We start from the raw sequence: 15,550 nt of genomic DNA, 5'->3' as shown, positions 1-15,550 counted from the left end.
CTCGCGCGCATACTCGCCAATATGCCTGCGAGATATCAATCGACGCGAAACTTTTTGCCCCCGCGAAGAAGTGAACCAACAGGGAGCGATTTTTTTTTTTTTTAATAAAAACCAATCCGACGGATCGGGATTTGATTCGCTTATGGTAAATGAAACCTCGTCTCTCCGATCTTTGCGCGGTCTTTCGTGAAACGGATATTCCACGTTGAATGTGGATCGAGCGAATGCAAAAACAGCATCCGCCGATGAAAGTTTAATCGAGCGTGTGTATTTCACGATTTCTTCCGGAATGGGAAATCGTGTAACGAACAACGAGGACGCGTTTGGACGCTCGATAACGAGATCGTGGAACGAATACGATGCAAATTACCCGATTTCCCTGCGGTTAATTTTTGCCATCGGTTCCATCGACGCCTTCGCGGTAATACGATGGTTCCCCCCGCTTACAGGTACAGTACTCGCGTCACGGACTCGAGATCGAGAATCATCCCCGATCGATTTTCAAACTTACTTTTCGATCACCTCGCGTTGAACATCGTTCTCATAGGAAAAATTGCAACGATTCGATCGATATCACTCTCGCGAAGATACGATGTAAAAAAATACGATATTACAATTCGCATTAGGGTCGACACACCGATACGAACCGTTCAACGTCGCTTTGAAGTTTCACTCGCTCCAGTCTCGTCGATATTGTATCCCCATTTACGGCCCTCTTCGAGCGTCCCAATTGAGTTCGACCAGCTGCAAGGAGTTCCTCATCCTCGGTTAAAGATACACGGCGCGCCCCGATTCTCGTTCCCCCGAGCCAGTACGCCGTACCATCCTCCGCGAACACGCGTAATTTTAGGTCTCGCGTGACTACCGAACTCTTTCATGTTTTCGCTACGGTTCGCATCGACTCGCCTCCATTGGAATATTTTATCCTCGACTTTATTGTTTGGCCCATTTCGCACCCACGGAACACCGAACACGGTGAAGATAATCGATGCACGCGACGCGCGAACCGTGCAACCAATTTCAGCCGCGTCTTTCCCTCCTCGGTTGGAAGTATTTTTGAATAGAAGCACGGTAATGTAAATATAAAGGAGCTAAACTAATTTGTCCGCCCCCTTCTCTGCTATCCCTCCACAACCGTCCAACGACGACCTCTTGCGTTCGAGCAACGATATTCCATGAATACTGAGTACCTCGAGCTTCCACGTCAAGTACCAGTGCATATGCAACGGCTTAAATTCAACGGGCGTATGCATATCCTCGGCCGGAGTGTGTTCAGCTCTTTTCTTAAACGTTTTCCGACCGACCCTTTGGCTCGAGGTAACGCAGCCAACGGAATCTGCGCGGAAATTGATTTAAAACTTTTTCCAAGATCGTATCCCCGTTACCCCGTGAAAGTTAATAGATTTACGTGGGTACACGCCGTGGTCGAAAACTCGACTCAAAATTAATTTAGAAAATTTCACTCCCCCCCCCCCGATCCGGGCTACGGACACATTTTAACGGGAGAGTGTACTCACGCTTCTCGACTCGAGTGAACTTCTTCCTCTTAGGGGAATCCCCCGTTACTGCTTTCTGCGCTCTTGCGAACGCACGAAGCGTATAAAAAAAAAAAAAAAAAACATATACTCCGCGCTTCCAATTCGATACGCAGACCCACGCGGTACATAATCCACCGATGTTACAACTTGTATCTTACCGATTTCATATTTTTTTTTTTTGCTTTCTTTCTTCGTCCGTTTTTTTTTTCTTTTTGCTTTACGGACAGGAAATTTACGAGCAACTTTCCGTCGACGGAAGCGAACGAATCCTACCCAGTCTGAGTCGATACGATCGGTCGTAGCGAGTTAACCCAATTTCGTTTTTAACCTCTACTCTCTCTCTCCCTTTTTCTCTTTCTTCTCTTCTTCCCTCTTCCCTCGTAGTTTCTCTTTCTCTTCGAGTGTCTGCTCGCCGAACGTGCGGCAGAATAATATTGGGCACGAGTACGAAGAAACGATCGGGGGTAAAAATGGTAAAATTCGAACGAAAGGAAACGCGTCCCTGCGAGAGAAAGATCAAATTGAAAACTTCTTCGAGCGTGTTTCCACGAGACGTCGACGAGTGTTTCGTGTACAAAAGGGAAGGGTAGTCACGGTACCCAAGGCGCTTGGAAATTGAATCACGGTAATTCAATTACCTGCCACTTTAAGATAATAATGAGAAAATGGTGCGAGTAATTAATATCGAAGCGTCGGTGAGCTTTTTGGATCGCGAGTCTCGAGGAGCTTTCAACCCTTCCCGCCAAGGTAGGAGAGATTTTCGAGTCACGGTGGGGCACCGCGTGCTTCTCTATTTTCTCTCGCCTCGCCCAAAACCAACGAGAAAAACTCTTTCAACGAGTTTTCAACTACGGTAGCCCGAGATTAAAAATCAGTGGAACGAGAGCGAGCGACGCGACGCGACGCGACGAAGGTTTGTCGGCGACTCGTTCGCTTACAAACAATCACGCGGCCACGCTTCGTTGAACAACACCGAGACGACGACAACGACAACGACGACGATCTCTCTGTCGGTGTACGAGCGGGAACCGAATACGTCAACGTGGAAAAGCACATATCGAAGAATGCATGAAAACGTACGACTGCTGGAACAAATATGAAATGTATAAACGTCAGGGAAAATAGCAACGGTTTCACAATTTAAGGGGTTCTCCGGTCCGGGACTACAAAGAAATCGATCTCCTTCCTCTGTACGTTTTCTCCGCGGTTTAGGTGTGGCGAAACGGTGCTCGTAAATTATTATTACCGTACGGGTAAAGATCCTTTGGTAACGATACAAAGAGACTACTCAGCGAATGGAAAATCGAGCGAATACATATAAGAATACACGAGCGACCGGACAACCGTGCGAGCAATTACCGGGGGGAGCGTTACAATTGGAATTTTAAAACCAACGTTTATTTATTCTTCGTATAGTAATTCCTGTTTACCGAGGGATGTGACGCGATTAAATTAATAGCGGAGTTTTAGGGGCGAACTTTTCGCAACAATTTGTAGCTCGCCCGGGCGGACCGGTCGCGTGTCGCGAATGTCCAACTTTAAAATCGCCTTTCTTCGAACTACTTTTCTCCGTAGCGTCTCTGACAACTTTGCGCGCTAATGAACCAATTAAAAAGAATTTCACACTTTTGTCCGTGATGTTTCGCTCTTTCCCCTTAAAGAGTCGTTGCGAAAATGTGGAATATTTACTTGTACAAAATTATTCTCTACACCGAGCACGAAGAGGTGTGGTCAACACCTCCCACCGTCGCGCGCGGTATCGCTATTGGTCGTTGTCGATCTCCCGCATGGTCCTCGACCAATAGCAACGACACGCGCGATAATAGGAGGAGCCGGTACACCAGAGTGGGGATGTAAACTCGTTTACCCTTTTGTCGCGGACAGACAGTACTTCTACGATGAATTGTTATTTTTGCGGTGAAAAGAGATACACGCTTTCTAGTCTGTAATTGGTGAGAACGGTGCGGAGAGAGTGTCTTCGATAGAATTTAAAGGAAAGATTCGCGAAGAAACTTTTATTTTTCGTTGATACCGCGAACGTAAAAACTAACTCGAATGTCGACGATATCGAGCGTGATCTACGAAACGCGAACGCGACCCGGATAGCGAGATCTCGCGACGAGTCAGGTGTCGATTTGCAGGATTACCGATCGCATTCATGGCTTACACAAAAAGGGGAGTGGAAAAAAAAAAGAAAAGAAATTGTGTGCCACTGTTGCGCGGCATTGGCACGACGCCATCTGCAACTGCAGCCGGCGTTACGTTCGCTGGCGCGAGAGTGTTAATAAAATCTGGAATTCTAAACACATCGTTACTTTGTCCTCGCCTGTTCTGCATATCGCACCTGCTGCTCGAGAAAACCGGTGGATCGAAGCGCGTGCAACGATCCGTCGAACGTACCGTTTCGAAAATCGTCACGAATTCCGTCCCGCGTGCCCAAAATCGTTACCATTTTCACGCGCGTGGAAAATCAACGCGAGTCTTTTACCTCGAGATGTATTCCTTCTTTTTCTCTCTCTCTCTCTCTCTATTTCTTCTTTTTTCTCGCGCGTAACCTTTCGCCTCGAACGCGAAAGAAACGAAGCAATAACGAGCCGCGAGTTGCCCGGGGAGAAATCGTTCGATTAAATTCGCGAACGTTCCGCTTGTACGATGTGTTAAGAAGTTTCAAAGAGCGGGTCGAGGGGGCCGAGAGGAAATAAAAGGAAAAGCCCCGCGGAAGGATCACTGGCTGGCTCCCGTGAAAACTGGGCAAAGTTTGTACAACGGTCGTTTGTAGGTGGCGAATCGATTGTTAAATAAACCGAAGCGACCAAGGTGAACAAAAAAGAAAGAGAAAAAAAAAGAAACGACCCGCGGACAATCGCCGAACGAAGCAAAAAGTCACGGGGAACGATTCTATACGCTCTTCTGGCTGGGAAATCAATTCTTACCGCCGTAGGCGGCCCCACTCCTGACTGTACCCTCCCACAGAACCCTCGAGGATGCTCGTCAAAAACGGGAAATATGGGAAACATTTATAGAACGCACAAAAGGACCGTCTTTGTGAGAGCTCGAGGAGCGTCCAACGGTATTTATCGACAGTTCGATATCCATTTAAACGTTGTTTCCCTCGGCCAGCGTCCCCCGAAACAACAATCATTCGTACGATCACCGAATCTGCCGAAAATCACGGTTGAAAAACGTTCGAAATTTACAGAATAAAATTGACGGGGTATCGAATCGATGGAGTATCACATTGATGGGAAATCCCGGTCAAGATTAAAAAAGAAAAAAAGAAAAAAATAATAAACAGACAACGTTGCACCGTTTCGACGTGGTTGAAAAATAATTACACCGATGGTACGTTCGGTACAAAAAGCACTATTACCAGCGCTTGGTCCTGGATCCGTTAGGTGGATTCATCGGAAAGGCTTATCGAACAGATCCTGGCTTAAACGCTATTAACTGTTTCAACAGTCCGTTCGAACCAATTATGTTCAAACTGATAAATCGAGTAATTGGAGACTGTTCAAACGATTAATAACATCGCTAAGTAAGCCTCGTCGGATGAATCCGAATATCAGGTACCGTACGAAACGTGGATAATACTATTTTTTCTGCAAAGACACTGGATACCTCTAAAAGGTAAGTGAATCTCTATCCCCCTGACTTGAGGAACAATAAACCCTTGTGCATCACTCGTGTTACGCTCTCGAATATTTCGGACGATAAAAATGAATGGAATACATGCAATTTTGTGCAACGTATCGTACATGATACAATCTACTGTGTACTCCTTCTTATCGAAGTCTAATTAATAGATCTGGGACAAAGTATCGTAAATATTACTCGATACTCAAACCAGAGTATTTCTTTTTAACAGAATACCTCCATCGATCTCCGAGGCTCCTTAATTTCAAGAACAAGCTCTCCGTGTATCATTAATTTTATTCTCTCCAATATTTCGACCAATGGAAACAAAAGAAATACTGACAATCGAGCGCAACACGGTGCGTGGAAACTCCAACGAGAAACAATGCGAAGAAGTGAACGGAGAACCACGAAGGAGAAGTCGTCGCGGAGATCTTTCGTTCGGCTGCGGATTCGGGGAAACGTCGCGTGTAATTCGAACACGGGATCCTCGATACGAGGTACTCGGTGCCGAACAATACGCTCGCATTCGTAAACAAAAGCTTTCGGGGCCGAGTGTGTCTTACATCGCGTGACTTTTTTTTATTCCGACCGGCGAATACGGGTCGCGGGAAACGTTGAAACCGCGGAACCGTAGTAACAATGTTTCCGTAAATTTTTCCACGTATTATTACACGCCCTCGGTTGAATACTATTATTACCTTCCTGTATCGATTATCACGACCGCAAAAGACCGTCCCCGTTAACATCGTTTCAAGCCACGACCAGAATAAATGAGTACTCTCTTTCCCCCTGCCCCACCCCCTTGCTCCGCGCGGCAATTAGTCGCAATATATTCGTCGTACGTCCATTGTCGCTGAAAGCGTCCCAACCGCGGTTCGGTGTATCGACGAGAGGGAGAGGAGAAAAATCGAATCGCATCGACGGCTCGTAAAAGCACGATCCGCGCGTTAAACACAAAACAACGCTGCATTAGCGACCCCGGCGAAACAATCGTCGCGTTGTTTGTCCAGGATTATTAGTGACTGTGACGCGTTACGAACGCAGGAACAAGGTAGAGAGACGGGGGTACCGTAATCGATGGCGTGAAATTCTCGCGCGAATCGCACGAAATGTTATTAATCACATTTCAAAAGACACATCGGCTCGGTTTTATGTATACACGAATTCGTCCGCGCGCCATTTACTCTCCATTACGTCCTCGTATAGACGATCGTTTTCAAAAGCACAATCTCTTCCTTTTTCTTTTTTCACGTCGTGTGTAATCACTCGTTACGGACGGTGATTATATTTTTTCGCTCTGTGGTACACGCCCCGGGCCGTGATTACAATTTTTAATACAATATCAACGGGTTTCCCTAACGGCGCAAAATTCCTAAGAGAAACTTTATTTTCGGCCACGAACTAACCATACACGAGGAGCATTCGCAATCGATTTCACCGCCGGAGAGAGCTAATTTTGAGCTCGTATGAAAAGCATATCGACAGAATTCTCCGCTCCGAATTTCCCCAAACTGTTAGCACGCGATAATATAGTATTCCGTCGTTTCAAAAATAGCACAAATTCTAGCTTCTTGTACGCGAGCGCTTCCTTCGGTATTTATTGCTCGGTCTTGTCGACAAAAATTGTTCAATCCGCTCGATCAAAGGGTCCGGGTTCGAGGTAAATAAAATTTCTTTTTTAAACATTGAACTCCTAATATCGTTTCAAGCATAAATAAATATAAAATACAAAATTTCTCCGTCTGAAAAAATCTGAAATATCGACTCGATTTTCAAAGGTACGACAGTCGAGGGAATAAGCTCGCGCGCAAAAACAAAAATGCTATTCGTGGTCATTGATCGTGTCATTACGGGGACTTGTCGACCTCCCAGACGTAAATCAAAATAGAAATAGGTAGCTCGCTTACTTGTACAGATTCCCTCGTCCACTTCCCTGGTATTGGGCAGCAGATTTTTGATCACGCATTGCAGACCGTCGGCGCAGCTTCCGGAGAATCCGAAGAGACCGCCGCATGGCTCACCCTCGACACGAGCACACACCTTGCAGCATCTGAAAACCATTAGATTGCGGTCAGAAGGGACCGTGGATGAACCACGAGGCTGCTCGAGACCATCGATGAAATCGTACGTGGCATTTTCGCGAACCATTAAATACGAGACACGTGGATGGCGCGGATGCGTGCATAAAATCTCATCGGAATAAACACGATTCACGACTCGCGTATCCACCGTTCAACTCACGCCGTTACGAGAACTCGAGCTCAAAGCCACTGAAAGTAAACGACATTCAGACTTGGTTTATAATGGTCCGGAGAAGTCGCTGGAAACCGTTCAAAGATAATGTCTGCGTCGAGGAGATCCGGGGAAACCAAGGGAAACAGAGACACGCGACGTGCACGCTACGATAGGTAGTGGGGAAGAGATGAAAAAAAAGAAGAAGTAAAAAAAAAAGAAAAGAAAATAGAAAAAAAGATAACCGGGAGAAAGAGAGGACCTCCACCGGTGGAGACGGTGTGCACCGTGCAGAAAATTTCCGGCTACGAGGAGAGCAATTTTATTACTCCATCTCACCGTTGAATCGGAGACAATCAATCCTTTTATATTGCTTCCCTACCATCTTCCCTGCGAAACAATTTTCCCGACCGACGCGCGTAACCCTCTCCCCGTGTAACTACGGGAGAAGATTTGTCGCCTCCGTCGTTACGGTTTACCCTTTAATGAACTATTCGTCGTATTCGTTACGCCTCTCGTACGGGAATAATAACTTCGGGACAACGTTGCGGTACAATGCGTATCCAGAATGAATAAGCACGTTATTATTCATCCGGACCTATAATTTCACCGTTACCTTTTTCCCATAGATATACTATTTTTCGTGTGTTCGACATCGTGGGTATTAACGCGAGTTTCGTATCGGTAATCTCCCTGTTTTATGTTACGATCACTTTTTCCAAACGTTCCCTTTTTCCAATACCGAAAGTTACTTCGACCGAAAAATATCCCGAAGCTTTAATTATATAGAAGCAACGATCGATATATTACCGTTAGTCGTCTGTTTCGATAATTGTCCACGAATATTGCAGGTAAAGAGACCGTTAATGATTAGATAATTTAAAAAGTATCTTCGGGTCGAATCGAACCCGGCGGTGGTTCCAGTGTCAATGAATTAACGGAGTTTCGATCGAGCGCGAGATGCACGGGTCCGTGAACGAATATTGTGAAAATAAATTCGTTAAGTGCGCCCCGATACTCGAAGAAGTCGTTAAACGAACGAAGCCGAATATAGTCCGGCGTCCACACGAGACAGAAACCGTTGAGTGAAAGTAACGAAGAGCTCTTCTCGCGTCACGTTTAAAATCTTGCGTACTTCCGGACGGCCGTGGGACAAGATTAAATTCACCGAACAGAGAATTTCGTTCAAGATCGCCCGAACGAAAGGAACAATGGACAAATTAGCGTAACTCGCTGGATCCAGGCAACGACGATCACCCGTTTCTTTTTTCTTCCCTCCTTTTTTTTTCCACGGTCGGAGTTGCATCCCAGAGGGTGCTTCATTCCGTGAGTGCATTCGAATTTCGTTCCGAAAGCACGCCGCTCGGATTCTGCACGTGTATTGCGGGGAGGTACAATACATTTCGATTGGCGGCTCCTAATCCAAATACCACGAAACAGCGGATCCGACAATAGCGTTGCATACTAAACATTTCCCAATAAATTCCCGATACGATCTCCGTTTTCCATTTCTCGTCGTCGTCGTCTCGAAGCAGCGCGTATCTATCGTCGGTGCGTTTAAAAAATTTCAACGAAGATGTACACCACGCGCGCGAGAACAGCGAGATTCGACGATTTCTTTCGCGCGAGCAAAGAGTAGTTAACACCTTTAAATCTTGGATACAAATGATTCAAGATCGTCCGTAAACTATCGAAGAGAAAACGCGTTTCAATGGACACGCAGGTTTCGCATTCGTTCCACACAGTACGATGAAAATTTTGAGTAAATTTTCTACTTGAAATTCGATTCGCAAACTCTCATTTAAGCGGACCTTACGAGAGCGGATAAACGATCGGTTGATCCGAAAATGTAAACGATAGTACGAAAGTTGGTTAAAAATTGAATACAGTATTCGTCAAAACTGGGACGAAGCTAATCGCTAAATATTATTTTTAATTATTGTCTCAAGCATCTATCTGTATTTCTATCTTGAGAATTTACTCGTTGTTTAATCCGCTTTATAGAGGATGCATTTTTTTTCATTTTTCACGAATCGAGATTAAAATTAATACGAAGTTACGGTCGGAACAATATTATCCGTAAAGAAGAGATTAACCAAAAATCAAACAAGAGCTTTCTTCCTCGCTTGGTGCCCAATTCCGTTACGATTTTTCCTAACTGGAAAAAATGAGCCCTCGGGGACGATTTTCTCGCGGACGTGGTACACGGTCCTCGCTTCCGGATTCGATGGAAACCAGAACGCGGGAATCGCTGCACCGAGACGCCCGTAAACACAAAGAGGTACAAGAGACTAGAATCAAATTTTACGATCCCGGCTCTCCGGCTCTTACAATTAACGACACGTTTTCAACGTTGAAATCCACGGCTCGCGTGTTTTGCCGGAATAACGCTACTCGTAACGCGAGACAGAGGCTTTTTTCGAGTCGAAGCTCGCGGAAAGAACGACGAGCGAAACCGCTCAAAGCTTTGAGACCGGGTAGCACGATTTCTGAGGGTGGGGGGTGGGAATCGTTGCAACTAAATTATTCGTTGCCATTGGGCACAAAGGTGGTTAAATTGTCCGGGCCAGGAGCACTCGAGACACGCGAAAACAGAGAATCACCGAGCACCGATATTTTCAAGAACTCACCGCGTCGAGTGTCGTCCGGGTACCGGGTACACCGCTGATGAAAAGAAAGAGAGATATCTCGCGCGGGAAGTAGAAACGTCAAACGTCACCGCGTCGAGACGGAGGCTCGATTCTATCGATCTGTGTCGTCGTTTTTCTTTTTTTTCCTTTTTTTTTGTCCCCCTACCCCCTCGACTGTCTTTTAAACGCTCGGTGGAAAACTCGAAGCGGTAAAACTTGTTGCGAACGATTCGTCGCGAGTCTAGACCGTGGTATCGCGACGAACGTTGGAATGTCGTCGATGGCGCGAAGAATTCGAAACCCTCGCTCGAAGGTAGAGGATTTCATTGTCGTAAAATGTTTACCCTACGCGAAATCCGCAAACGGTACTTCTCTCGAGGTAGCTCGTCTACTATCGTCTCCCGGCTCGAGTGAACAGTCGACCGACTTCCCTCCGTTCGAAAAGAACTACCCGAGGATTCTTTGGACGCGATAAACGTTAGGTACACCCATTGAATTCGAAAAGGCCCCGCAGCGATGGGAGGTGTACGGTATACCTGCTACCCGGATCTTTCGATCGCTCCCACGCTACCGCGACAAAAATTCAATGATTCGCATACTTCACGAACGACCATACGGTACCCCGATCCCTCGAACGTGTGGCAATTTGAAGCGGATAACGTTGACAGTTCTCTCTCTGTCGAGAGAGAAAAATTCCTTTTCTTCCTCTCTTTCGGATAATGTTATTTAATTACCAAGTAACTCGATCGTTCTTTACTTAAACATTGCGTTAATCTCAATCGTGGCGCGACTCGACGAGTCGATTCACTTATCGATAAAAGATAAATACCAGCTACACGCGTGGGTTCGCTCCTAGCGTGAAATAAAAATTGCATTTTCACCGAGGAGGTCGCGCGAAAGATAAACGACGTGCTTGAAATGACTAAAAGTGCAGAGGGACGGTTTTAAATAATTGAAAATAATATAGGAAACTATCTTCGTTGCGGTTTCTACCGCCCCCAGAGATCGCGGACCCGGCTATTCCTATTCTAATGTAATGAAAAAGTTGGCGGATGTTTCGCGGTGTGGCGCGCTTTAAAAATATTTTTCGGGAAACTAGGTGTTACAAGACATCTCGATTCCGTCGACGTAGTTTCGTACATATTGCTACAAGAATAACACTGTACATAAATTCTTTCATTTTTTAAAAAAATATCCAACAAGCACGCGGTCCATCGAATCAAGGGGGTTTTGACAAGTGTATCGATAAGTACCACGTGTACCGATACAAACTCGATATCGTTTAGAAATTGAACAGATGGTAAATCGAACTCCGTGTGGAAAATTTACTTATCTCCCTAACATTATTTTCCTCGAACAGTTGAACGGTCATAACGAGACGCTGTCTTGTTTCTCCCACAACCGTGGTTGATCGAAATGAACGAATCGTCCTCGACGATCTCGAACGAAACGCAGCGAGGATAGACGAGCGGCTTAATTAACTCCTCGATCGTTTCTTTCTCTCTATTTTCTTTTTTTTTTTTCTTTTTTTTCATCCCCGAAATTTCCAGAGGAGCGCGTTGAACGCAAACACGAACAATCGAACCGGTGGATCGCACACGAATTCGAGAGGGGCGGGGGCGAGGAGCCGGTGAAAAAATTTTCGAAGACCCGCGCGCTTTTGTTCCCGGCCGGGCTCGAATGTACAGGCTTCGCTTTATCGTGCCCTATTTTTTCATCGGCGCACCGCTAATACCGGAATAAAATTCGCCGCCGGCGGTTGGACAAAGAAGGTTGCGCAACAAAGAACAGAATTTTCTGGTTCCCCCGCGAAAAAAGGGGACGAGAGCCCTTACTCCGCCGCTACGGGTTTTAATTGCTCGCGGGTTCCCTGGAACGATCACAATACACGGGAAAACGTCCATACCTTCTGAAAGGGAACGAAGAATCCCGCGTATGACGGTTGGTGTACTTTGCTCGATGGTTGGAAGGGTTCGGGCAACGCCGAAGATCGGAAAGATCCTTCGACGAAACGATCGCGAACGTTTTGCGAGTCGTCGAATTGAAAATATCGTCGCGGAGTGAATACACGTCGAGGAAACAAAAGACTCTTTAAACGTCGAGGTACGCAGCTTCTTACAACGGAACACCGAACCGGGCTAGGTAAACGAATAAACAATTTATCATATGCGCGGTGGCGCGTCGCTTTTAAAATATCGTTTTCGCGATGAAGATCTCGCTGCCCTATCTATGTATATTCAACGCTTCCAACAACGTCAGCGAACGGGACGACCGACTCGAGAGAGAATCCGAACGAAGATGTTTCGATGACTCGACAAACGTCGTCGCGAACGAGGGTCGGAGACAGAGTTGTCAACGAGAGGAACTCTATATATATATATATATATATATACATATAGAGAGAGAGAGAGACATTCGTCTCGTTATTCGTTTATTCCGCTCGCACGATCCCGGGACTCTTTCGCGGTAAAATAAAATTAATATTTTTGTTGCAAGTAACGGTCTTCCGTAGCGTGATTCAATCGTCGCACTGTGACGTCTAAATAGACCCATTGAATCGAAGCGAACGCAACGAGACCTAAGGCTATTTGTTAAATTGCATATTCCATTAATGACGATCGCCGTGACCAAAGTTTGGTCTTTGCGCGACATCGGTATGCACGAGGGAGAGGATCTTTTCCCGGACGAGCCGTCTCGTAAGGACACTTTCCAACGATTCAGGCCAAATGATATTGCCGTTGAATATTTTAAACGGGTAGACGAGGTCCGTGATGTTGGTTCTTGCGCGCTCGAGAGTATCGATTCCGAATATCGTTCCGTAATTACGATCTCGACACCGATTTTCCGCGCGACTCTTTGAAAATTGATACACCATCGGTATCGAAACGATTTCGATCGTCGAGACGGCCAACTGTACGACGAAAAACGCGTACAGAGAACCAACGAGATTATCGTCGCGCGATACCGAAATCCCTGCTCCGAGCTTCTAATTAATCCTAGTCCGAGACTGGTTGGCAAACATCAACAAAGGCTTGCGAAAGGATTATCGAGACTTCACCGTGTAGGACATGTCGTGTTAACGATAAATAAATCTCGAAACTCGTTCGGTGAACGATACGGATAAACACCGAGAGACACTCCCTAATACTGTAAGTATATAATTTACAATGATGTTCGGTTGAGAGTATAAGTATCGAGGAATCGAGATATCGGTCGATCGTGTCGTAATTCACCGATTTGTCAACTTCAATGGCAAGAAGGGACACGAGGACAACGATCGCTTCGCCGTTATCGTTTCTCGATACTTCCGTTTTTACAAAAGAGCCGATCAAGGTTTGCTGGCCAATAATGGTTCAGTTCACCCCTGTCCACGGACCCTAACCGCCAATCACGCGACATCCACCGCCGATTCGTCGCATCGGTCAATAACACGCGACTCGTGTTTGCGTTAAGGACTGTCGCGCACCAGGGAGAACGAATCTCGTCGAGCGACTTAAAAATCGATTACGTCGATTCGTTATAACGACGTAGATGTTTCAAAGGGTTCCCCACCGATTCGATTTTCGTCGATCCTTCGAATACCAAAGATGGTCGATCTTTCGTCCCTGCCTTAGCTGCCTTTCGTCGCGAAGCTAACGTACGTAACAAAAATCTACGAAATTTTCTACCGTATAATTTTTCCACGCGTAGCTAATACTAGAAAAATGAAAGAAAGGATCTTTGTTGATCCTTCGACTCCCGTTTCCATCGTTACGTCAGATCTTCGCATCGCGGTGTTTCCCACGATAATAGGAAACGTTGGCGCTAATGATTCTCGAAACGGTCTCGGTTGTATCTCGTTCTGGTTGTCGCCGGGACGAACCAAGCTTTCGAGACGCGGTGATATTCCTCAGGACACCGTGATACCTTTCGCGTTACGCGTAACATCGTCCCACGGAACGTTTCGTCACCGTGGAAAGTGTTGGAATGAATGCAACAACGATCTTAAGGGTGCCAGATTTGGATCTTAGTTGTAAGAACTGTCTCCGTATCGGCGCGGAATGATCGCCCGCCACGCGGTCAACAGTTTCGCCATTTTGGTTTTTCTTTTTAGTCGAGTTCCAAGTCCAGAGTCGAAAAGACCACACGACACTGTCGTCGTTCACATCGAGACACTGTATACGCATTTCTTCGAACTTTATATTCTTATATATACAATAACTATACTACCAGATACGCAAGATCGCTGCGTATCATAATAAACTAGATATTATAATCCGAAGTTTACAACAGAAAGTGATTTTCCGGGTGACGACGGGTGGAAAAGAGAAACTGGCGCAACTTACTTGCAAGGGTCCCAAGTGAGGCCTCCGGGGCAATCCTCGTCCGTGAGAATGTCACACTCGAGGGGCGAGCACACACACGAAAGAGCCCTCGCGACCGCGATCGAGAGCACCACGATGCCCCCCAGCAACAACAACGAGGCCCTCATTTTTCACTACCGTTTTCGATCCCTTGTCCCCCGCGCACTTCCTACCGGTTTCGTTTACGTTCAGGCGTCGGGGTTTTCGTCCCTGCCGCGAAAACGTCCCCCGTAACGCTCAGCTCGTCGCGGATCGAGCCACAGATCTGTGCATCCTCAGCACCGATTCACCACCTGCACAGGTCCACGCGTGTTTCACGATACACGTTCGCGATGCTATCGGGTTTCGCGAATCCGTCTCGAGCTCGCGTCTCGCGGCGTACGATCGCGTCTATGTATCGCGAGGAGAAGAAAAACAGAAGAACCGACGAGACAAAAATTTGACAATTTCCCGGGACGCGAATTTCCCGAGTCTTCTTCGAGAAACGTGAACGATCGAATCTCGTCGCGAGCGCGACCAGTGTCGTTTCTCTGACACGCTACGATTCAACGTTCTCCCCGCGATAACCACCGGGGGAAACTTATCGAAAGCACCACCGTGAACCTTTTCGATCGTCCCTCGTAACACAGTTACCGAACGCGACTAACCGAAAAACCACCCGAAAGAAAAGAAACGATTCCTCCAGCGAGATCTCTCTTTCACCCCGTTTCCACGATAACCACCGGGGAAGAAACGTATCGAAACCACCACCGTGAACCTTCGCGATCGTCCCGCGAAACACTTGGTCGACCAAAGAGAAACTTACGAAGGAGTAACGAGAATCGATCGTCGACGATATCCCTTGTACGATACGGAAGAAAAGCATCGGAACCACCACCGTGAAACACACCGAATCACTGCAAATATTCGCCGTTTACCCCGAACCTGTACTTGGTCGACCAAAGTAAGAAAACAAGAGAGAACGATCGTCGAAACGGCTTCTCGATCGGATGAACCACGCGCGAAGAACGTCCCGCGAATCGTACCCGCCGATCGGTTTGAAATATCGACGCGTTCGAGAATGTTTCCGTCTCGAGTCAAGGGTGGAACGCAACGTTACGACGCGTAAAGGCGCGCAACAACCGCGTACCGAATTCGCGCTCGAAATCTCGCCGAGAGCCGATCGTCGTCG

At 46.6% G+C, this 15,550-nt stretch overlaps 1 protein-coding gene across 3 annotated transcripts in view; it reads right to left on the bottom strand.

The window, feature by feature from the left end:
• Cmpy (crimpy) overlaps positions 1-15,550 on the bottom strand; it is a 246,343-nt gene that overhangs the window by 227,638 nt on the left and 3,155 nt on the right. For 2 of the 3 annotated variants that reach the window (XM_076321547.1, XM_076321546.1), the window contains exons 2-3: positions 14,362-14,672; positions 7,082-7,224 (exon numbers count right to left, since the gene is read on the bottom strand). In XM_076321547.1, the coding sequence (XP_076177662.1) occupies positions 7,082-7,224; positions 14,362-14,507 (289 nt within the window). In that variant the 5' untranslated portion in view covers positions 14,508-14,672. The remainder of the gene's footprint in view (positions 1-7,081; positions 7,225-14,361; positions 14,673-15,550) is intronic. The other variant, XM_076321548.1, reaches the window with a different exon arrangement.

The sequence above is a fragment of the Ptiloglossa arizonensis genome, chromosome 10 (assembly GCF_051014685.1).
Source record: "Ptiloglossa arizonensis isolate GNS036 chromosome 10, iyPtiAriz1_principal, whole genome shotgun sequence".
Lineage (NCBI taxonomy): Eukaryota > Metazoa > Arthropoda > Insecta > Hymenoptera > Colletidae > Ptiloglossa > Ptiloglossa arizonensis.
Note: the sequence above shows the minus strand (reverse complement) of the source record. Positions and strands in the feature narration are given on the sequence as shown.